We start from the raw sequence: 26111 nt of genomic DNA, 5'->3' as shown, positions 1-26111 counted from the left end.
CTGATGTACATTCAGGTAGGCTTGAAAATTCTCTAAACATATTATTATATCTTATTACAATCAAGAGCACATTCCTGTTATGGAATGATAATTAATACAACACAAATGCATGGTATGTTATAATCTTTGTTTAAGAAGGTGTTACTGACAGGCAGTTTGGTTTCACACAGGATCAGAAAAGGAAAACATTTTTTTAAATTTAAATTATCTCAAGACAGCATTTGAATTCCACAGATGTTGCTTCATATAAATTAGTCCTGAGTTTTACTTTCCATTGGTTTCAGAAAAGCAGAAGAGTCCTAACCACATTTTAACCTGAAGACCTGTAGTACAAAACTTGACAGTGGGAACTTATGAATTTATCCCTTCTTCACCCAGAGCCTGGCTCCCAGAGGGAAAAAAATGCAGTGTTAGGCATTTTTTGTTAGGAGGCTGGCTCTGTCACCGAAAGTTAGATGTGCTCTCAGAACACAGAACAGATTAGGTCCTTCAGAGCTGGTACTTGGGGGAATATCTGGTTTCTGTATCATACACAGGCTTGGAGGCAAGTGACATGCTGAGCAGTTCTGCTCCAGAGATGGGTGCATTTTGCAGCAAGTCTGAAATTGTATTCTGGAAGTCTTGAGATTTCCAGAATACAAAAAGTATATTTCTTTTTTTTTTTTAAACTAAAGGTATCTGGATTTCATTTCTGAATATACTGCAATAACTTCAAGTGCTTGACTCCTTCCACAAAGAGCAAAACTATGAAGCTACTAGAGTTGGCACAGAATTCTCACTGATTCCATTAAGTCTAGAATACTATATTTTGAATGATATTTCACACTTATCATTGGGGGGATACCCCATGGAAATGTGCTTAATGCTTAAAATATAAACAATTTTAAAGCCAATAGTCCATGCATCTGTAATATTTTCAACTGCTTCAAGTTAAGCTGCTACAATGTAAGTGGGGTTGATGACTAATGTGCTTGCATATTACTATTTTCAAGAAAAGGGTGAGTTATTAGTGCTGTCTTATTAACAAAAGTCTCCAGTTAAATGCTAAATATAATCCTGAACCCCATAGTTAGATTAAGAAATAAATCAATTCTTTCTACCCTAAAGGTAGAGAAGGTACTGAAAATAGGCTAAATTAAGTCCTCTATGGCACACAAATTTGTGCTTATATGTGGCAAGATCAGTAACTGAAAAGCTGCAAAGTTGAAGTTAAATCAGTTTAATATTACATTGCAAATCCATTCTAATGTTTCAGATCAAATATTGAGTTTCCTGCTGAAGATGGAAGAATCTAGAGGCATAAAGAAAGTGGCACAGTTGCTCGAGAGAGCACAACCTGTCACTTCTTTTTGTAAAATGATTGGAACACCCACTGTCCCCTGGGAACCTGTAGGCAAATCAGCCCCACTAGCTGCTTAAAAGTGTTAACATGGCAGCCTTGTCAGCATAGTGATTGCTCACAGAAAAACTTAATAGAAAGAGTAATAAATTCAGCTGGATATAATGTCATGACTACTTAAGACATGACTTGATTCTCAGCTCACTGAAAAGCAACTGTATCATTGCGCAGAATAAGATCCAATTCAAGCAGCTTGCTCATGGACCCATAACACGTTCGTAGCTTCTTATTGCCATAAAAGCTGCTGATACTTACTTCTAGCAAAACCTAAAATGCCACAAATGTGAGACAAGTGATACAGGAAATCACATGATGTAAAGAACCAGATGTCAAATATGCAGAAAAATACCCAATGTGCTTTTACAGTACAGACTTCACCTACCACTGTCAGCCTCATTAAAAGGCTAAACATTATTTTGAACTCTGAAATATTTCTGAAGTAAGGAAGGCTTATGATTAATTGAATTGTTCAAATCAGTCAACATTAACATACTTCAAATGAAACTAAAGGAATATATAAATGATATTAGGCATTGATATGTATTAGAATATTGTAATATAAAAAATAAAAATATTTTGGATGCATTTTTTGGTTTTCAAAATAATATAGCCACTTAAATATTTTTTAAACATATCTTCAAATAAAGAAAAAAGTCAAAAATAGCATATTACCTTTTGATTCAGTAGCATACATTGTGGGTTCCTCATGCCTTTGAGCTCAGATTTTTTCCCTATGTATCTATCACATTGCCTTCGTTTTCATCATTTGCCCATATTGGAAATGTGTCAATAAAAGATCTTGCATTTTGACTTAGGAATTTTGAAGCTGGTAGATTTAATCACTAAGGACTGTATTCTACATACATACATACATACTCGTAGATCCCATCATAATCAAAGGAAGTTGTGTATTCCTATTTGGAAAATCCTGCACTTATCAGCATACACACACAGACACGCATGCATGCACACTGTCACACATACATGTACAAAGAAAGGTCCTATAGAACTCCATGGAGTTCTTTAGAATTTATTCCAAAATGCTCTGGAATTCTATATTTTCAAGAGATGCATTGAATATTCTCCAAAAATCTAAAACAAAGATACAGTATTTTTTAAGAATAATGGAAATACAGAACAGTTACCATTTTAAAGGAAATATACAGGACTTTTCCATAAGCGTTTTTAGTATGTGAACCACGAATTATTGTTCTGGAACAATTATGTAAAAACTAACTGGTCCACAGAGCTGGATGATAATGGATAGTTTAGATTTTTACAATGCCACAAACATTATAACAAAAGGCCTGTCTTTAAGAGAATTATTGCACAGGTCCCAGAGCTTTGGTGGGACTCCAAAGAATTCACTTCAGAATTAGGGACTAATTCAGTTGCAGACACTATCATCTATCAAATTCTGTTGATTAAATGTCCTGTTTACTACAGCTGTATAACAAATTGTTAGATCTTTTCATTTCAAATCCACTCTGCAACTCAATATCTTGAAAACTGTCCCATCAGAAAAGATGGCTTAAAATAATTTAAAAAAATGATAGGGATTGCTATACGCAAGGCAAAGGAGGGCATCCCAAAAGTAAACAGGTTAATACTACAACAAGTAGAAATTTTGCTTATGTGTTGGGTCTGCGAGAATTGATCTTTCATAACGTTATCTAAAAGTATATCAAACGTTTGGTATGTTGTTTTTTGACAGGTATAGTCAATACAAAATGGTGTTCCTTGGATGGGTCCTATGTGAAACACCTTAGTCCTGTCCCAGCAATATTTGTGAAACTCCCTGGGCCTTTCTCCACCCTGGTGCCAAGATTTACCCCTGAATATACATCCATAATTTCCAAAGCACTGCAGGGTTTTAAGCTTAATTTCAAAACGCTGCAGGATTTTATGCTGCACAGCCCCCATTATAATCTGGGGGCATTGTGCAGTTTAGAAAGCACTGTATGGAAAATCTACACCTAAATGAGAGCTGGGAGGGAATGAATCCCATGTTTGGAATTAAAGCAACCAAAAGAACAGCACCCATTCTATTACAAGCAGCTAGTAGAAATGAAGAGGGATATATTTGCTAGTATATTCAAGCTCCTTTGTGCTGAGCACTTGATACAAAGCGATTGTAAACTAACTGCTTAACCAGGCAGCGGAGCATTTATGGCCTGTTTGCATTTTGAAAGGACTGCAAAGGAGCTGAATTAGACTTCAGGCTTGATTTTCACTGTTTTTAACGTTATCTAGTGACTCATACCTCTGTGTGCCGAGTGTGACGGTTTTCAAGTAGTTCTGCTGTTACATTATACCTGCCATTTTGCAAGGGTTTACTGGCTGCAGGTACAAGCCAATTGACAACCCAGCCCTGTTTAATGTTTTTCACCCAGCCCATGTTTTAACATGGATTTTAAAAGGCAGATTTTAGTAAATATAGATACAGTGCTAGATACAGGGAAGTGACATGATGTTCTGAGCATCAATCTAATGTTCTCAATCTCTGACAGCAGAGAGATAAAAAAAGGCCTCGGATCAGCCTGGAAGGTGGGTGTGTAATAAACAATCTGTTTATTTATTTACTGAGTTTAATTTTCTCTGTTTAAAATGTTTAATTCATTTAACGGATAAAAATAACAATTTTATAAAGGTAGATTTGATTTTTAAAAGGTGATATTAGTCATAAATTAATTGAAAAATGCCTGGCCTACTTTAAAAGATGACAGAGTAGCTCAAGATAAGAGTATAGCACAGGAGATAGTGATGTTCAGCTTGCTAAAGGAAAAAAAAAAGCTACATAGGATGATTTCCTATAATAGCATAAAGCACCACAGGAACAGGGCAATCACATGACAGAATGGATAGTTTCATGAAGGCACTTCAGAACAAGCCTTTAGATCATTGGGCTCTCTCGCACCCTTGCACAAGGCGGTTTCTCAGTCCTGCTCTGTGCCGTGGGGCTGTCAGAGTATCAATGATGCATTAGATTGCTCTCTGGTTTAAGATATAACCCCCCAGCTAGGGCTACTGAATTTTGAGTGGAAGCATCTTTAATAATAATTCCACAATATGTAAAAAATACTATATACAGCATCATTGCGTAGTATAATTCTATAATAAATATATATAGTAATACAATTTCTGCTTCCCACTGTCTTTTAAACTATAGTTCAATAACAGAAAGAAAAACAAAACATTTCTTATTGAGAAGCACAGCAACAGAGAACTGTTTGCACACAATGTATGTCCCACTGGTACATGATGAGAGTCTTACTGAGCTATCACATCTCATAACCACACTTTCCTTTATTTCTAATTTTTCTATGAGGCACAGCTTCTGCACTCAAGTTTATAACTGAGCTTGAATGTTCAGCTTATCCTCCCTGAGAAAGGGAATTTGATAATTTGAAGGCAACAACAGGAGAGAGGATAGCCATTATTCTGAAGAGATTTTCTGTTGAGAAGCTTGACAGTCAAGGCAGAGGAGAACTTCAACAGAGTGAAAAAGTGGACAAGAAGTGTAGAGGGACAAAGTGAGCAGGAAGATCTCTGCCTCTCAGGAAATGAAAGAGAGGTAGAAGAGAGGGGGAAAAATAGAACAGAGAAGGACCTTTCCTTCTTCTAACATGTAAATCCTTGAGGAAGTTGTTTCTGTCAGACTCCAGGTTGGAGCATTGGGCAAACCCTCCAACAGTCCAGGAACATGGTGGGCTCCTCTGCAAAAAATAATCTGGAAATAAAACCTGCCTGACTGGCCAGAGCCACTAACATTTGAGTACTCTAGTTGGATGCTGCCTCTCTTTCTTACGCGTTTCAATGGCTTGCCATCATCAGAAAATTGTTCTCCAGTGAAATTTAAATACTGAAGAAAACCTACATGATCAGAAAGTAATGTTTGCATCCTGTAAGCTGTCTTCTCTATTTGAAAATGGAGAAGACCTGGGTAGAAGTCCCTGAATTCCCAAATGTTGGCTTTGATCATAATGTTGGATGACAGAGAAACAAGGAAACAATATCAGGGAAGCCAGACAAAGGAAAGGATGAAGAAAGCCAGACCAAAAGTAGAAGATCATAAATCATAAAGGCAATGCTAGAAATTAATGAAGAAAGAAAATAAAAGAAACGAAGGGAAGAAAAGAAAAGGGAAGGGGAACTGATGAAAAAAGAGACTATGCAATGATCATTTAACTTTCTTAATCTTTAATTTGAAAACAGATTATTTTTTTCCACATGAAGGCCTGAAGGGGAAATCTCCACTCACCATAAATACTTCTTGCAGGAAGGAGATAGGAAAGGAAAATGCAGCCTTTGAAACTAGCACCTTTCCCTCCCCATGCCACATAGCAGGAGCTGTGTAAAGCAGTTCTTGGCTCCTACCTAAAGACAGCCTGGCTGGAAGATTCTCCCTCTCTCCTCCTTTCTGACAGTCAGTGACAGACGTAATGCCTATGGAGCTCAAGAAGCACCTTACTCCTGCCCAAGAAATGATGGGCATTTTTCACAGTAATTAGGAAGTGAAACAATTTTGCTGTGACCCTCTTCTCCACAAAGCCAGCAGTACCACAGCTCTGTTTTCACAAGAAGGATTTTCCCTTGGACCAAGAGTTAGTATTCAAGAGGAGAAGAATGGGTAGCTCTCTTGTCTACTGAACATGTTGGTCTGCTGTTGTCCACTCAAACTCCCTATGGCCTGGAAGGCACTGCATATAATTACAGACAGAGTAACTGTATTGCTAGTAACACATTATCTTAGTTTTTAGCAATTTTTTCTTCCTAATTAGAAATCATTAGCACATATAAACATTCTTTTGCCAAAGTGCTTTGAGCTCTGTTCCAATTTAGATTTGGTTATTTTGAAAGGTAAATAACCATAAAAATATTAAGCAAAATGCAACATTGCACATAAAGCTCAAAAAAACATAGATGTTTACCATGAAGCTATAGCTTCAGACTGAAATCAAATGCTACTGTATTGTTTTCAGTGTGCGTGACTTCAAATTGTTCCTAAGTAACATAATTATCATTGACTGAGTCTAGGCATTTTATTATATACAAATTATGACTTATTAAATAATGCATTAGTAGCATTTTAAAGGAAATACAATCCCTTCAGTTATTTCAAATCATTAACTGCATGGCTAACTACATGATTAACCCCTGGCTCTATGTCTCGCTAAGTCTCATATTAAAAATTTAATGTATATGGGATGCAAACAGTTCCCATGTAAAACAATATGTACTAAGAGATTATCTGCAGAAAAAAATTGTATCTCAGTGGGAAGAGATGGATTTTTATCTGGCACAGAGCTATCTGTGTGGAATGCACTAAAATCAGTGAACATCTAAGAGCAGGGAGTATCTTAGGGACAGTAAGAAATGTGCTCCGCTCATTGTGATGACATGCGTGGCCTTCTAACTTGTAACTCCTAACTCCTAACATGTAAATCCTTGAGGAAGTTGTTTCTGTCAGACTCCAGGTTGGAGCATTGGGCAAACCCTCCAACAGTCCAGGAACATGGTGGGTTCCTCTGTAAGAAATGACCTTGAAACAAAAGCTGCCCGACTGGCCAGAGCCACTGAAGATTTGAGTACTGTAGTCGGATGCTGCCTCTATTTCTTATGAGTTACAGTGCCTTGCCATCACCACAAAATTGTTCACCAGTGAAATTCAAATACCGAAGAAAACCTACATGATCGCAAAGTAAAGCTTGCATCCTGTAAACTGTCTTCTCTATTTGAAAATGGAGAAGGCCTGTGTAGAAGTCCCTGATTTCCCAGATGTTGGCTTTGATCATAATACTGTTATTTGTACCTGTCTGTATATGGAGTAGAAGTTGTGAGCTTTCTGTTCTGGTGTGTGTTTCACTGGTATACCAGCTTTTGAGGCCTACATATTTAACCACTCTAATCTGCTCAACATGTGGAGTGCTCGGTGGGTGACACTTCCAGACCAGTCGGAAGCTTCTGCTAATGCAAAAAATAAATTAATTCTTTGGTTCCACTCATGTGTGACTGTAATCAATAAGAGCAAAGTTTGTCCCCTTCACAGTACTACTGCTTCTAATACAGCTTTTCCCTGTAAGCTCATTTGTGCTGCTGGGTGGAAACAGAGCATCTTTTTTGCTCCATTTTACCCGACAGAGTTTCATGTCCAGCCTTCTTCATAATATCCACTGCTTCTGTGTACCAGTTAACATTTCTAAGGTTAAAATGCTCAGAAATGGAGGCCAAACAGTCTTACTGCAGCTGAAGGTGTCCCCACCACTTTCCCTCACTCCATGCTTCTACAGGAGAGCTGAGGGATCTCGATGTGTTGACATTGAGAACAGAGTGCAAGGCTGATACATTTACTCAAGCTTTTCCCTATGGGAGGGGTGAGTATGAAATAAGCTGAGGCTCTGACTGGAGGGAGAAATAAAATAAAAATGTTTATATCTGTTAATAAATCAAATTGAAAATTTGTTGATGTTGGAAATAGTCCCAGAGCCTTAATGATAGGTTTATTTTTACCAACAACAACAATAATTAATAATTAATGCTACATGTCTCTCAGACGCATCTTGGCAACTAAAATTAGCAAGTATAAAATGTTACGTTTTAAATTATATGCTTAGCATGGAAGTCTCCTCCTACAAAATCTCCTAGACTATATCTATGTCCGTCATGCCCTGGATGACAGGATATAGCCAAATTACCTTTGGAAAGTTTATCTGTGTTCTCTCTGCTCCTCTGCTGGGAATTCCCTTAGTGGATGCTCTGTGACCTGCACAGATCAGATAACTTTGCCTGCAGAGCCAACCACTGAAATCATTGCCATCCTCTGTACACGCAGCAGTGTCTCTAAAACCAATTGTACTGACAGGTTTAGATCATTGTAGGAAAGCAATCTTCCTTTCCAGATGCCGGAAGGCACAAGACTTTTTAAATTTTTTTCTTTTACTGTATTTAGAAACTGGGTAATGTTTTGTTATAGATCTATTCTTATATTTTAGAAGCTACTGAAAACAAAAGCCTCTAGTAGACCATGGTGAGAGAACCACACTGTCACAGGGGAGTATTGTGCATATGAGCCTAACAAGAAGTTTGGAGAAGAAATAAGCTAGGGACTGCACTGAAAGGCTACTTGTTTCGTGCATTCATAATCATCCATTTTTTATTCCCTTTTCTTCAATACCACTTAGACAAATTTATTCCAGAAGTGTAAGCTTTCATAGCGCACTAGCAGATTTCTGCTCACCAGTTTCTAGGGGAGACAAGTGAATCCAAGTGACCCAAACCAGTCCTTGTAGCTGACACATGACGACAGGTTTAAATATAGAGAACAGAAGGACCATGAGCCGAGACTAGCAAAGCCTATATGAATTCTTATTATTTAACACTAATACTGTGTTACACTGAGAGATACCAAGGTCCAATTGTGTTGGGTGCAGTGTACACATATCCTGAATGGAAATCCTGCAAAGTGCTGCTTTGACAAAGAAACCTCAAAGTGCTTCTTTGGCTCTGCTTTGCTTATCATACCTATTCACTGAAGTATTGAAACTTCAACGAACTGAGACCTCCAGGGCCTCCAACACACTATCAAGTCATCATGGCATAACAAGTGTCAGCTGAGCTATATCAATAACTTGTGTGCATGCTCCTAGCCATGGCAACTGCAAGGCAACACAATTTGGCTTAGTTCTGATTCATTTCAGGCTTTGCATTTGCTACTGGCAAAATGTGTGCACAGGGATTAATGCCACAATTCAAAGTTTTGAAAGCTTCCTATCTGCACTTGACAGACAATTTCCTACAATTAAAAATATGTTTGATTGTTTAATGGCTAATGTTTAACTAGGACACATATGTTCTTTAGGTATTTATGGAATGTGACTGAGTCTTCTCACTAAGGTGTAAAACTCTGAGTAGAATATATTTTTACTGGTGTTAGATACTATTGTTCTTTCCAAAAGGAAGAATCCTTTAGAAATGAATGGAGACAGATACTTGATCAGGTTTAAACTCTTACAAATTGGTTTCTGGAGCAATTTTATGGGATGAGGTTTATGAATAGCTACAAGAGACAAACTGCATCTAGCAGCAGTTCTTGTCCATCATTAATGCTGCCTCGATACTGAGGTCTAACTATGATTCCTAGCAGAACCATTTTTCTTCCATTGTAGTACAACTGCAATGCCTTGTGGGATCACTCAGTTCAGCGAAACATTATTACTATTCTGTATTTACTTTAAAAGATAAGCAGTGCCAAAATGAAGGGTTTATAGCAATAATTAAATTGCTAACACTCAAGCCTGAATTCTGATTGACTTGACATAAGAGGATATGCAGTAAAAGACAGAGACTTGAAAGCCCTCTTAAATATAAGAAGTGTAAAATCTCAATGCAAATAACAACAGCTTCACAATTAATCCCATCTTTTTAAACCCCAAGTTTCAATAGCTGTAGGTTCTGACACATTGGACTTTGTTGTCCTGTATGGTTCAGCTAAGCTTGTTAAGGAAGCCATTCTCACTCTAAGCCTTCACCTAACTTTAAGTGGTATTTAAAGAATAATAAATCCATTTAGATTTCCTAGCTTAAAGAAATTATTTAGCAAATATGGAATAGATTGAAGATGTGACTTTTTATGAAATAAAGAGCATAGAGCACAAATTATATGCCATGCTACTAATTAGAGACAGATATGTAATCACTTACTAATGGAACAACATTTTGTGCCAACCTTATTCATACTTCCTTCCAACTGCTGGATTGCTTGTGCCAGATATATTTCAGTTTTCTTCAGAAGGGAGAGTTACTAACATGTTTTCCATCCTGTTTTTAAACCCACAAGTCTAGTGCAAACTGAACTTTCTTGACATTTCAGAAATTCTATCAGTTTTAACAGCTTGAGGCCTTTTTATTACAAGCATGTACATTTCCCTGCAGGGTTCTGGAAATCTCACAATTACATTCATTAAAAATGTCCATGATTATAGCCAAATGCATTCTTCGTAAATTTACCTTTACAGTTTTCTTTCAACAATTATTCTGAGCATAATTTTCTATCAAATTCCACAAAATGCCTACTTATTCATCCACAATGTCAGCTTTATATAAATTTTGCCAAAACCATCAAAAGAGAAAAACACAGCTACTGTCAAATTTTTCAGTAGCAGGTTTGATGTCTATGGTGTGACTCATTGAGACTCAACATAATAAGCATCTATGTCCATGAAAACAAATATAAAAAGGTCATGTTTCAGCAGCGGTCTAAAATTAGAGGCACTACATGTATTTTACACTAGCATCAAGATGATCTCTGGGTACATCATTTTGGGTCCCTAACCATACCTAGGAGTCCCTTTATTTGACAAGCTGAGCATCCCTCTCATTACAAAGTCCTGCTGTGATCCAGAGCATCTAACAACATTGTTTTTTCTCATGATGTAATAAATATGCTCAGACCACACTTAGTGAATGCTGGATTCAATGAGTTCAGCACACAGTGACCACAGTTTTTTCCTCAGAAAGAAAAAGCAGGAAAGATCAGAATTTGTGTTATCATCCTTGGCTTTCTGTCCGATTGTTGGTCTCTATCTAGAACAGAGATTCCCATCCTGCTTGTCCCACTTCCCATGAAATTTCACCTACCATCATGCTGTAGAAGAACTAGAAGGTGGAAATGGGAAAGACACTCTTATGCTTTTCCTGTTGAAACCTGGGTACTTGTAGGCAGGCAAACAAGATTCATCGGGAAAGAAAGAAAGAAACTTGAGATCCAGTCTTGTCTCACATTATCTTTTTTTTTTTTCCTCAAAAGGCAGACAAATATAAGGTGAATAAACAGGTCTGGACATAGGCACTGGAACCCAGACCTTAATCTTAGCACCTGAGAACAATTATCATTTTATAAGAAGTTTATTTTGTCCATGACTTAAAATCAATCACAAATTTAAAAATCTAATAAGGTACAGGGTAGGTTAACTCACAATTGCCCAGGGCAGAGCCTCTTCTATTTCTGGAGCAGTTGGTTTTGGTTGCTGTTCAAACAGCATCCTGGATGAGTTTAATTGAATCTAGCAAAACATAATTCACTTTTTTTTCCAGTTGCTGTAAAAGCAAGAGGGACTCCAGCATAAAAAGTGAACTGATTCACTAGCAAGCTCTGTTTTCAGAACTGAGTGTACTTCAGCCATAAGTTATAAACACAAACCCCACGATTCATTTTCATACTGACTCTTAAATCACCTTTGAGCTTGATTTTCCCAACTTCTATGTGATACTATTTCTAAAACTTTAAAGTAAAAGTAAATGTAGGGCTAGAGAATACTTTCATGTATAAGGATCACAGGACTGAGCCCCATAGCTTTTACAGAATGAAGTATGTAGTATTAAGGAAAGAATACTCATTTTACAGCTTCTGATCAGACCAATCTGAGAATCAGATCAATCCAATAGTCATTTCCCTTATAATGCTCTCATTGACTTGACTACAAGATATAGTGGCCTAAAAGCTCTGACCTAGGAGAATACAAGAAAAAAAAAAGAACTGTACAAATGAACTTCACAGTGCGTGTCAAGGTTAAACCATACCATATGTTCCTGAAAATACGCAGACACAACAGGGAGTTGTAAGGAAGTATAAATAAAATACAGTACAATAGATAGATAATATTTTGCACAAAATTTACACTATTGTTCCTTAAATTATAGTCTTTTAAAAGAGTTTGTATTTTCTAACATGTTTCATTTTGTTATACAGAAAGAGTAATGATGTAATAATTATTGTAGTAGGGCATAAGATTTACATTGCATTTATCTCCGAATTGTATTTTTTAATGTATTATTTTACCAGATAACTGTATAAAAAATATCTTACTGTGTTTCTTTATGTGTTTTGGTTTATGTGACAAATGGATTCTGTGCCTACATTCTTAGAAATGGTAATCCACATAGGAAAATCCATGTAGGAAATTCAACTTTCATACTAGAATGAAAATAACCAGGTAGCTGAATGCTGATTTGTGGTGTTGCTGTTGTTATCATTATTACTTAAACCGTTTAGTCTTGTGAAGTCTATTCCTATCATATCTTCATTTAAAAATCCTTTTTAGCATTGTACTTAGAAGTATTTATGGTTTCCTCTTTCTTAAAACCAAGATTATGTAAATGAAAGACATGAACATTTAACTCTTTGTAGGTTGATCTACTTCCCATTGACTACTTTTCTATTTCCACTGAAATTCAACAAATGAGCAAAAGAGAAGTAGAAAAAAGGTGTGAAGCCTAAAATAGCTGCTTGAGTCATCAATAGTTTGTCTGAAATTATTCCAACGGGTGTTTGTGAGAGAAGAAGCTATTTTCCTCACGGCTGTGGGTCGGAATTCTAGAAGAGAAAAAACTACTCTTAACAGGTCCTGAAGAACAAAGGAGGGAAACCCCCACCATTTTGAGAAGAGTAGGACAGCAGAGGGTTACCTCAGGAAAGTCTGAGCTTTTTTTTTTTTTTCGTGCTAAGGCAGGACAGCAGAGGCACACATGCCAGCACCAAGTCCAGCACCACAACCAGGGAGGAGGGAGTAGACTACACCTGTGCAACATTCCTCAGTTCATGCGTGCAATATGTGGGTGAGTGGGTGGGTGGGAGAAGACCTCCACCAGCTGAGAGGCACTAGAGCTAGCACCAGTGTGAGTCATAGGTCAGACACAGTCTAAGTCTTTCACGGGTAAACCTTGGTAAATTTTGGATTCCCAAACCAACATCACTTTTGCTTTTCAAAGTAAAGCTCATTAAAATGAGCTCCAACAATGTCTCTCACAATATTCTTGTAACCAGGCTAGGAGGTCACAGTTGGATGAGTGGACAACCAGATGGATAAAAAACTAGTTGGATGGTTGGCTTAGTGTGTAATGACTAATGGGTGGCAATTTACCTGGAAGCAGATAACAAGCACCCAGGGACCTATGTTTAATGTCAATGACCTGGAGTAGGTTCATATAGTTTGTAGATAACAGCAAACTGGGTAGATCAGTCTATATGCTCAAGGAAATAGCTGCCATCCAGAGAGATCTAGACAGGTTGGAGGGATGGGCAGTGAGCTGAATATGAGTCAGCAGTGTCCCCTGGCAGCACAGACAGTTGACAGCATCTGGGGCTGCATCAAGAGAAGCACAGCCAGTAGGATGAGGGATGGATTGTCCTCCTCTGCTCAGCACTCATTAGACCATATCTAGAATACTGCGTCCCATAGAATTGAGTTGCCCAATGCATGGAAGACCTGATAAACTGGAGTGAGTTTAGCAGAGGCCACCAAGATGCTTGGGGGCTGGAACACTTGCTTTGTGAAGAGAGGCTAAGGAAGGTGGGCTTGTTCAGTCTGGAGAAGACATGGCTTCAGGGGCTTCTAACAGCAGCCTCTCAGTGCCTATAGAGAGGTCATTGAGAAGATGAAGCCAAGTTCTTCATAGTGATGTGTGGTGGGATGACAAGAGACAAAGGGCATAAATTGAAACAAGAGTTCCAGACAAGCTATATGGAAAAACTTTTTAACCATGAGGACAGTCAAGCAGTGGAGCAAGTTTCCCAAAGAGGTTGTGCAGCTTCCACACCTAGAGGTTTTCAAGACTTGACTATATAAAGCCCTGAGCAACCTGTTCTGACCCTACAGCTGACCCTGCCTTGAGAATGAGGTTGGACCAGACGATCTTCCAACCTGAACAATTCTGTGATTCTAAAATAGCTCACAGAGCTCTTAAAAAGGTTCTGGGGATTGGAGGCAGAGAACACATGCTGCTAATATCTACCCAATTTCTTTCCTGTAACCCACTTACAATCAAAATGTCTGTTTTGTTTAGAACTGGCAAACTGAATGATAAAGTTGATGTATTTTGAGAAACAGACTGGCAGGCACTTTTGAGAAGAATGTTACCTTCTCCTCTGAGGCAGGTAACAGTAGCATGAATGACAATGTTTACTGATCTTGGGTAAGAAAGATCTGCTCCCAGAGGTTCTCTTGAGAATCTAAAAGCAGGTAGTTAATTCAGCTGATGTTAACAGGTTTTGTCAGAATTTGGCATGGTAAAACAGTGTTGCTTAAACAGACCTACTCCTGTAATAGTTATTCAGTTAAGTGGGCTCTTCTCCAGTTAATTGTGTCTGAGTTCCCAAATACACAGCAGGCAGATGTGTGTGGTGCAGTGCACTCCGACTGCTGACCTATTTATTGGTATGTTTCTGTGATGGCTGACCCATACCAGAGGCTCTGTGGCTCAGCTGTTCAAAAAGCTGTTACACAAAGAAAGAGATGACAATCAGCAGAGTAGGTGTTAATTTGGAAGTTGGGTACTGGAAAAAATGGAAGGACATATTTTCCCTGGCTTCAGCTGCTTAAATGGGGGGTATTCCCCTGAAGTTCTCCAGGCAAGACCCGAAATACGGAGTGCTACTGCCTGACATACTAAATTCCCTACTTCCTCATTGATTTTCTAACACAACCTTAATGCTGTGTTAGCATCATTTCTCTGTTCATTCCATCTGCTCTTAGGTCTCCCCCGCTGTTTCCTAGGAGATATATTGCCACGATGTCTGCATCTGTAAGGCAGTGGCAGATATGGGGCAAGCGCCACATGGTTAGAGGCAGCATTAGTATCACCTGAACATTTGCAAGGTTCTCAGGGGATCCCGCCACCCACCGTTTCTCAAAACCTGAGGGAGCCCTAGTTACACAGTCAGCTGCTTCAGAGTGCTATGGGAATGGAATGCTGTGGCTTCTCAACTCCTTTCCACTTCTGTTTGCTTCTTTCAGCCTAGAACCTCTATTTAAAAAAAAAAAGAATAAAGTGGGGTTATTTTTTGTCCAGTCAACCTATTTAGTGAACTTTCTAATCTTCTTATCTACAAAATTTTATGGGGTTTTTGCTTGTTTACAATGCATTTATCAAAAGTACTGACTGTTTCTATTCTGTGCTTTAAGTCATCAGGACATGCCTTTTTCATATCCTTTCAGATATGGTCTAAGAGACAAATTCCAAAACGTAATAGTCAGCATAATAAACTGAATATTGCAATTAAACAGGGATGACACAGAATATCACGGTTGCTAAATCTTGCCTTGTGCCTTAACATCTTCCCTGTTCTTCCCTTAGCAGGTGCACATAAACCTGACTATGGCTAACAAAATGTACAGAGTCTTATGACATTTCTAAAAATATGCCTGTTTCTCACAAGTGACCCAAACTCCAGCAACGAACTCTTAAGTACCCTCGGAAACAGATAATATAGAAAATAATTAACTTTTGCCCATATGTATAATGAATTCTATGGTTTATTTTAAATTGTATTCATCTTTGTTTTCTTGACAGGAAAAATAGGTAAACAAGAATTGTTTACATCAAACAGCTAATGTGTTTTTATTTAGGCAGAACTGTGAAAAAACAAGGTATTTTCTGAATGTATGCAAAAGGAAAGAGAATTTATGAAAAAAATCCACATAATATTAATCAATAACTTATTGGGGGTAGAGAATCGCTTCATTAAATGGGATCAGAAGCACAGTAAAGATTTATAGCTTAAGCGTTAAAGGTCCACATATAGAAGAAATACAATCATTTTTCTTGATGGCAAGAAGAACATTAGGAAACATAATATAGCAAGAGCTACATTACAGTGAAACCTACAAATCACTGATAGATATTTCCTCAAAGAAAACTGTCAGTCTCTTCAAAGTAAATATGTAATGCTTTTGTAGATGTTAGGGACATCTCATAGTATTTGTGAAATAACAGATATTTGAGCAGTTAGGTTATATGTGAACAGTGTTACCCTTCCTTAATTCAGGACACTTAATTTCAATGTTACAACTAAATTCAGCTGTTAAATGGCTATCATCTCCAGCGTATCAATTGCATAACCTCAAATTTAAACATGATTATGTGGCTAACATTTAACACTGAGAAGAAACCAAGAGACAGAAAGAAATACCAAAGTAAATTAATATGCTTCTCATACCTAGTATAACACTGAATATATTTAAACAAGATACATAATTAATTTCATAATATTATTGTAAATTCGGCCTTCAGTGACCTGTGTTTCAAACAGGATCTGACAAAACAGGAATCTGTTACACAGTCTGAAACATTAAGAAGGCTTTGAATAAAGTTCTGCATTTTGAAAGGTTTGGGGAAACATACTGAAAAAAGCAGAACATTTCTCAGCTGTGTCCTTCAATAAAATGCACAACACGTTTGGCTGAGAAGGAATAAAGGAGCAAGGCTTTTCTGTTGACAAAAGGCTTTTTTGCTATCCCAATCCAAATCTTCCAGGAGAAACCACACTCCCCTCCATGCCCCCCATCAAGAACTATTCTAAAACAAGCTAAAAAGCCCCATGACGTAGACCTCTGGTCTAATGTTGGTATCCTCGAGTTACTGAAACTGGAGAAAAATTCACTTTTAAACAGGGAATATTAGAAATGGAAAAGCTATGGTAGCTTGAAAGAATTTAAACTACTTTTACATGTCCTCTGTAAATATTTCTTCCATTTCTGCCGGTGGGAAATACCATGATCTTTTTTACTGAAAAAGGCAGAACTTAGCTGAACCAAAGAGAGTGCAATATGCAAACTTATTTAGTCTTCACTGAAAGAAGCTGTTGTAAAAACATTGAGGATATACTCAGCCTTCAAAGAGTAGAGCTAAACTTAACATGCTAAGTATCTATGATTTACATAAATAACAGAAAACCTGCACTTATCCAGACCAAGAGAATCAATATTTTTTTTCTTTGTCACAGATGTCAATGGGTATGTTAAAATAAACCACAGACATTTCCTGGAGATTGAATAACACTGAAATAAATAAAAGTAGTTGGTACAGTGTTTAATGCAGATAGAGAAAACCACAAACTGCAAACAGACTGACAATATGCTGTTTGTTATAAATACATCTTTGGTATACTTAATTTACACACTGTTCAACTTTAAACTGGAATTCAGCTTTGACAACGTTTACAAGCACCTATTCTCAAAGGGAATATACACAAATGTAGAGCTGGGGACAATTTAAATTCAGAAGCAAAACCAAACTAAAGCACGGAAAAAAAGGGGCATTCTTCAACTTTGTGAATATTAGCAGCATCATATGGACATTAACTATGTGCCCCAATACTATGAGAATAGTATGAACAAAAGAATGAGAATGGAACAGAGTAAATAAACTCTCAAACTTGCCATATCGTATTTCTCAAATTTTCTCCCATACATTAAAAAAACTGAGCTCATCTTCTTGCCATAAAACATGACCTCAGCCTTTATTCAGGAAAGAATTTCTGCTAACTTGAATGTTACATTGTCTTGATAAAATATTCCCAATATTTCTCCCAAAATTTTCAAACACTGAAACCCCAAATGGTTTGATTTCTAGTAAATAATAAAATCTCAGAAACAAATCTAAAATGTTTTTTATCTTAAACCATAGGTAAGGACCTGATTTTCTTTCTGAAGTTCCCATTTACAGATTAAATTTTCCAGCTCAGCAAAATGAAAACATAGTATTTCCTACAGATGTCAGTATTGTAATCTAGATCTATGGACTAAAAATCAAATGCTGGTCATATATAATCTTTGAAAATAAAAAATTCAGAACTTTAATTCAAACATATCTAATGCCAAAACATATCCCTACTTACAAACATACTGAAGGCATACCCGGATCTGAGTGCTTTAATTTGAATAAGCTTTTGCTAAACACTGGCTTTAGCTGGCCATTTTGTTGATGGTGCATTCACAGACTAGCCTCTTGGAGCTAGAATATATTCACATATCAGTGGACATAGTGATAAAAAGATTTTTGGTCTGTAACAAGGAATATCTTCCTTGGTATAAAAAATGTATTCTGCCTTTGATCCATTAGAGGTACTCCCTGGCTAGAAGCTCCCAGGTGGTACATGTATCAAAAGCAAGATATGGACTCAAAAAGAAGACAAGTGTAGTAAAAAGTGGTATTTTAGAGTCATTTTTCAGGCCATATATTCAAAATGTAATCTTTGTGATGTGTTATTTTTTCTGTCAATTATTTCCTCTGAACATCTCCATTTTTAGGATCTGCTGTTCTCAGAAATAAGTCAATATAATATCTCTGTACTTTCAGGACTTCAGGAAGCAGAAGTGAGGGAGTTCAAGGAGATTAAGATTAAAAGAAAGGAACTGGATTAAGGGCATGTTTTAGTTCAGAGTTCCCCAAGTCAAGCATCACAGAAAGGCTGCCAGCATACCTAGGGAGAGTGTTGTCAAACACAGTTGTTGTGATGCCTTCAAACCCTGATTCCACAGTGGCAATATACACAGGAACTTTCAGCTACTGAACCACATTTCTTCTTGAAATACATAATAAAATAGTATATATGACTATGCATGTTAGTGCTGAAATTCTAGAGAGGCTTAATCCTTCTGTGCTCTGGCACTCTGAAGTTGCTTGCACATTTCCGACTTTTTTTCCCCTGAATAAAATCTACGGGTCACATGGCTTTCTTCTGCAAATCCATATTTTGTTCGTTTGTACCTCTACATACTTTCAAAACTTTAAAACATACTAATATCTTAAGTTTAATAATTTTGTTAAATTATTGAATTTATGACACTTCTGGCAGCTAAATTTCTAAGCACTCATTTGGAAAGAATAAATGATTCATTATAGGTGTGTTGTAGAAACACCAGTTATCCTATAGCAGATGATGAACGTATTTCATTAGATATTGGAAAAATTAAGATTAGCAGTGCATTAAGTAGTTTAACATAGTGGGATAAAGAATTACTTTACACATACTTGCTCACTCCAAAACTTAACAGCATTCTATCACATACTGCCCTATTAACCAATTACATCCTATTTTCTATTCCAAGCTATCATGTAGCTATAGTTAATTTTAAGCAACCACTTATTGTCACTTCTGAAAGTTGCCTAGCATCACTAGGCACTGGGTGATGCCTCAAAACACTGACACAGCCCTGCTCTACAGGAGAGGGACAAATGACAACTATGTTCAGAAAGTCTGAGAACAGATTAGTAATAAATCAGCAATATATCACAATGTAAAGTATGCAGAGTTATTACTTTCTTATAGCTACATCAGTCAGAGATTTATCAGTTCTATAGCTTGTTATGATGTCTGTTTCTGCACATTTTCAAGAGTAGTACTCTAACTTCTAAGCAATTTCTACTTGCCTTTCGAGTACCAGTGTGTTAATAAAAAGACAAAAACACTGTAGCACAATCCTATTACAACTATTATAATGAACCAGAATTTGTGCTTTTGATGTTGAGCCTTTGAACTTTTTTGCTTTGAAATTTAGTTATAAAACATACAAGTCTACCACAGAGAACACAGCTTATCCAGAGGTAACAATACCAAAAGGGATTTTTGGAGGGGAAAAAAAGACTACAAAAGAGGGTAAATGTTTTCCCTTGTCTGTTACTATTTTACCAAAAATGCCAAGTCCTATGAGTATGGGACTAAATGGATGTAATTATTTTAAGCTAAACACAAACCAAACAAAGATATCAATATTTAAATGCAAATTTAATACAATCCATCATCATACCTTATTATGCGTCTGAGTTTGTCCAACCAGGATAAGGATATTTGATGAGATAATAGACAGGCAGAAATTGATTAGAATTATTGACCTCTCAGATCTGATGTACCTGTTCAAACAAACAAAGAGAGGGTACAACTCTTCTAAAAGGAAAACAACTAGTAAGTAATACAAAGCTTTGATGCAATTCTTGCATTAAATATTGGAGATACTCTGAAAGGTAAGCACTCTCTTTCAAGTGCTCAAAAAGAGTATCAGGGAGCTATCACATTTCAAACACAGGAACTATGATATTTTGATAGATATTCTGCAGTTCCCTCTTAGTATCTTGGTATATTGTAAAAATAATCTATCAATGCTTCTTTTAAAAACTGCTGGCAACACTGTTCTAACACCACACTGATAATAACAGGCTTGCATGCATTCATGTCAGGAACTTCTTATGCTCTCTGCTCATCCCTGGGAATATCCACAGCTGGCATAGACCACTCATAATAACTAACTTCAGCAAAAAGATGGTGATTTACATAAACAGAAGATCTGGTCCACGATGCATAAATAAGATGCAGGTTGGTTGATGATACTATGGCAGCGCATTTTGAAACACATTATTGGGATAACGATAACATTAATCTTGAATTTCCACCACATTTACAAAATAGTTTGTATGAAGAAACAATAACACTGTAACATCTTCATCTTCATAAGACCTAATGCTAAAAAATAGCTAAGTTTGTACAGAAAGATTAAATTATAGCAGTGAGTATCACACACTCTCTCTTGCAAACTTATATTCATTTTACATCTAGGCTTACGATGAAAAAGTGAAATACTCTTATCACCTATTTCCTTACAAGATGCAAATGTTCTCATTTTTCTATATATGGCCTTTTATATGCTACAGGACAGAAAGAGAATGATTATGGTTTCAAGTGAATACCTTTATTGACTTGATTTTCAGAACTGCTAAAAGAGTAAATGCTGACTACTAAAGTAAATGAAAGTTAAGGGTACTCGGTTCCTCTGAAGACCATGCCATATATTTATATATCCTATGACCTATACTATATGCTTCTCACTGGAGCTTAGTTAATATTGCTGTCTCCTCCTGAGCTGTACACCCATAGCTGACACCCTGAGGAGGTCACAACAAAGGGTGCTGAACTCATGAGAAATGCCGAGCTTTGGACATGAAATAAATTGTAGTCCCTTTTGCTCAGCTATCAATTAAGCAATACAGCATTACATTTTTTAGTTGAGTAGACAGAACAACCCTGATACCAAAATCCACATTTTTCCTTAAAATATAACAATGTTGTTAAGGCTAGTTCTATGTGTTTGCAAACAAATACAGAAAGTCTAGTGCCTTTGTCTACACAGTCAGTATGCTGCTACTTTCTAACTTGTTAACTATTGATTCACCCTAGCCAGTTCCCAACACTGAGTATCTATGGCCTGTAAAGGATCTTGGTGGTTGAGTAAATACAGTGCAAGCAGGAGCTCATAGCATTGGATTAAGCTAGGAAGGTTTTAGGTTTTCTGCCAGCCCACTGTTGATGAAGGGAAAGGAAGGGAAGGGAAGGGAAGGGAAGGGAAGGGAAGGGAAGGGAAGGGAAGGGAAGGGAAGGGAAGGGAAGGGAAGGGAAGGGAAGGGAAGGGAAGGGAAGGGAAGGGAAGGGAAGGGAAGGGAAGGGAAGGGTGAATATTTGACTGACACTGAATTTATTTTTCAGTTTGAATTTTCAGTTGAGGGGATCAAATCAATCAACCATAACAGAATGCTCACACAGGCCTTCTTCAGACCAGAATACCTCTACCTCATATCACTTCTAAACAGGCCCTGCCATTCAAAGGGAAGGTGGGTGTTTCAAAATATAAATTCAGACATAGGGTCAAAATATAAAATTTCTCCCTACTCCTAGGTTTATAAAAACAAGCTTATATACATGTAAGTGTCAGTGTCTATCTTCTCCCTATAGTTGGTTACTATGTGCTCTTGAGAAATGTGTTGAAGGCAAATTTTAATGATTCAAATGACAGGCCACTCAGTTGTCATAATACTTTCAAAATATCTCACTGATAGAACACGGAGATCTATATGAGTTATCTTTTCTTCAGCTGGATGCAGAACCCACACTAGGTCCATAATACATCATACACATTTTTTTCTCCGCTTGGAAGTTAACAGAATCATAGAATCATAGTAGAATCATAGACTGGTTTGGGTTGGAAGAGACCTTTAAAGATCATGAAGTTCCAACCCCCTGCCATGGGCAGGGACATCTTCCACTAGATCAGGTTGCTCAAAGCCCCGTCCAATCTGACCTTGAGCACTTCCAATGATGGGACATCCACAACTTCTCTGGGCAACCTGTTCCAGTGTCTCACCACCCTCATCGTAAAAAATTTCTCCTTATGTCTAATCTAAATAATGGAGAAGGCCAGTTCCACTGAACATGACAGTATTTTCATCCAAGTGCTAAATATATCAGGCAGTGCAAAAATAACACTATAATTCTTCGGATGGGAATTATATCCTGAAATACTCTCATTCTTAGCTTTGACAGACAAGAACTGATAATTCTTATACTCTTTTTATTATAACTTATGTAACTAAATATTCTATATTTATTATATATGTGTCTAATCCTCTGAGTCTCTGTGGCTATGTAAGAGAGTGAAAGAGAAAAGGGTGTAAACTTATCAAGCTGCTTCTAAAAGCAAAATTCTATTGGTTGATTTTACATTACTCTAAAAATTATTGGTTTATCCTTGTGTTTCTTCTTACTTGCATAAGAACCTATTTTTCTTTTATTACAGAAAAATGTTAAATGAGAACCCATGTTCACTTTTTAAAAATATTTATTACTTTGCCTGACTTTTCCTCTTACTTTTCTATTTCTTCCACACTAAGACATCATGCTATTTCTCATCACTTCTCAAATTAATTTTCTCCATAAACATCTATGCACTTTTAAGTCAATATAATATTTTAATATAGTAAACTCAGGATGGAAAGAAAGTCTATTACTGGAATGTACCGCCACACTATTTGAGACTACTTCATTTTGTGGTCTTCATTGACCAAAGTGGATAAACTCAGTGAAGTCTCATAACCAAAGTGGATAAACTCAAAACCAGTTGACTGAACCTCCCTGAATCTGCAATATCTGATATGGCACGTCATTTTTATCACATAGAAGTTTTGTTTTAAAATGTAAATGGGGCAAAAGCAGTCAAAGGTATAGGCCAGAAGCCTCACGTGAAATATATCATATAGAAGAATCCTGCAAAATGTTAATTAGCACTATGAATACCCCACTGAAAGAGCAATACCATTCACACTGAAGAGGGGAAAGAGAAGAGTGGGCTATACCATCACCAGTAGGCCAAAGGAGTAAAACTAATCAATCACATCAACAAATTTAGGCGTCAAAACATGCACGAGATTTTGCTTTTTTTTTCTTTTCCAAATAATAAATGTGTATCTAATGTTATCTTTAAAATTTAATTCAACTAAATATAACTATGTATTCACATTCAGCTTTGTCAATCCATTACATACCTCCATAGCGCCGCATAGACAACTGCTAGGGTGATCAAGGCCAAGCATGAAAGACCGCTGCCTACTATTAAGGTCACTGAGGGTGTACCAGATGATTCCATGATCTGTAGGTTACAACAGACAACCATGAAGAAAAACCATCCTCCAGCAATCAAAACAACAAGTCAAAAGAAAAAAAGCAACAAAAGCAAAATGATAAAAGCAGCCACGCTGTCACAGATAGCTTCAGTAATATTACTTATGAAGCAGAAATCAGCTTAATTCCAAAACTGATCCATACATAACTCTGAGATCTGTTTAATTATTGATACATTCCTCAGAGGCCTTTGAGCTTTAAAATGCCTTATAATACCTGCATGATATTTTGAAAAATAAAGAAAGTAATAATATTAGAATGTAATAGGAGATTATTACATCAGCACAAGTTTAAACTACTTCCCAGTTAAAATTAATTAAAAGATATATTTCTCTTGAGGAACAGCAATGTTTAGAATTGTGTATTAAACAAACAGCTTGGTTTCACTATAATATATTAAAGATCATCCAGTAATTTGTCCCAGAATTTGATTCATGCTTGTTGCAGGATTACCAAACTTTCTGACTTTTAATAACTTTGACTTCAATCCACTGTTCTCACACAATTTCCTTGGGCCTCTGATTGTCTAGAAGGATTGGCAAGATATCTATGGCAACAATATCATAAGCCTTCTGTAAAGAAGCTGGAAATTTAGAATTATTTAATTTATACTCTTTGTATTAATAAAAAATGAAAATAAATAAATGACCTTGAAAACAAACGAGCTTTCCCTGCTGTAAAAGAAACTATTATCATCATATATCAGGTAAGGTTTTTCCTCCATGTGTATAAGTGCTCATGTTCTGAAAGAGACATGAGATTTGCTAATACAAATGGAAAAAATCTAGATCGAAAAGTTTGGAAGGGTACTGTGCCTGGTTTACCCAAATGTTTTTTAAAGCCTCGAGGATGTATTGTAAATTACATTTTATCAAGATATTTTTTGTCACCCAAATAGGAGATAAGACTGATGTACTTCTAGGCCAGATCTCGGGCAGAAAGTAACATTTTATTTCAACCACTTTGTTCCAAACTGGTCTACTTTGCTATTAAAAAGAGTCTGACCATACGCTTCCAAAACCAGGAAAATGAAATTATGCCTTAGCAGGATAACTTCACAAATATTTCCTTTTTAGCTTTTTTTACATTCTATAATACCGGGAGTGTCTGCTTATACACTTAATGTCCCCTCTTTCTCATGAAAACTTGATTATTTTTCTTACATCATATCAACAGACTACATAGAAAATCTGTGCTCAAAATGTCCAATGCAGATCTGCAATCTGTTTAACTACAGTATCTAGGGTTTTCCTACCAAGAGCAATAATAAAGCCCTGTACATTCCCCTGGAAAGGCTTGCAACCTTTAAAAAGCTTGTTAAGTTGATAATTGTTCAATACAAAAGTTTTCAACACATTTGCATCTCAATTAGAAGGCTTTCTCTGAAAAAATCAGAGTTCGAGAACATGCAAATTTCACTAGGATTTAGTTATATCACAGAATCTGGAATTCATTTCTCTGAGACACTATAGACACCAGGAGACTAACATTTGCCTACCTGCAATATTAAACAATTCCTCAATGCAACGTCTGAAATATACCTGAGAGGAAAGCTCGACCAGCCCCCCCGCAAGCCCCCGCTATTGCCTTTTGCATTAAAACTGGATTCCCCCCCCCCCCCCCCTTTGTTACTTACTATTTCTCTAGGTTGCTGAGCCAAAATGGCGAAGGTAGAGAGACGATCACATAAGCATTTCGTATGGGATGCATCGGTAAGCACAGTTTTACATCCCTGGGTGGACCAGGTTCCCAAAGAGTCGTTCCTGCAAAGGAGAGAGAGAGAGAGGGGAGGGGGAGAAAATCGGGGTAATTACGCCTGACGGCCAATTCCGTGAGGAGACAATGCAGTTTAATCGCAGGAGAGTGTAGTGGAGTTCCCGGACAGCAGCGAGGCACTCGTGGCGGGGCAGGACCGGCCCCGGCGGCGCCCCCGCGGCGCGGCCGAGCGGGGAGCGGGGCGCGGGGCGCGGGAGGCGGCGCGGCGCGGCGCGGAGCTGTCCGGCGCGGCGGTGCTGACAGCCCGGCGCGCTGCGCTGCGCGGAGCCCCGCCAGCCGCGGCAGCAGCCGCCCCCTGCGCTGCCAGCCACCTCCGAGCCTCACCAGAGCACTGCGAAAAACTCATCGGGGGAAGAGGGGGAGGCTTTTTCTCTCTCTCTTTTTTTTTTTCTTTTCCTACCGGCTCTGTTTCTGGCCCTTTTGTAAAAAATGTGGTGGTCGGTAGTTGTAGTGTCTTTTTTTTCTTTCTCCCCCCCCCTCCCCGTGTGTGCGTGTGTGTGGCTAGTTTAAAGGCAGATGGTTCTCAAATGTCTGTCTGGGTTATGCCAGTTGGACCGGGAGATGCCGGATCTTCTGTTCTGGTGGCTATTTTTGCTGAGGATTTTGGGGTTTTTTGGTTGTTGTTTTTAGTGATCAGCCTTAGAAATTTCACCCTGG

The 26111-nt window shown here is 37.5% G+C and overlaps 1 protein-coding gene across 1 annotated transcript in view; it reads right to left on the bottom strand.

Moving 5' to 3' along the window:
• Positions 1-26111, bottom strand: part of ADGRB3 (adhesion G protein-coupled receptor B3) — a 464328-nt gene that overhangs the window by 78165 nt on the left and 360052 nt on the right. Inside the window, exons 16-18 of the mRNA XM_072857823.1 lie at positions 25315-25441; positions 23543-23646; positions 19984-20086 (exon numbers count right to left, since the gene is read on the bottom strand). Of these exons, the coding sequence (XP_072713924.1) occupies positions 19984-20086; positions 23543-23646; positions 25315-25441 (334 nt within the window). The remainder of the gene's footprint in view (positions 1-19983; positions 20087-23542; positions 23647-25314; positions 25442-26111) is intronic.

Source organism: Ciconia boyciana, chromosome 3 (assembly GCF_034638445.1).
Source record: "Ciconia boyciana chromosome 3, ASM3463844v1, whole genome shotgun sequence".
Lineage (NCBI taxonomy): Eukaryota > Metazoa > Chordata > Aves > Ciconiiformes > Ciconiidae > Ciconia > Ciconia boyciana.
Note: the sequence above shows the minus strand (reverse complement) of the source record. Positions and strands in the feature narration are given on the sequence as shown.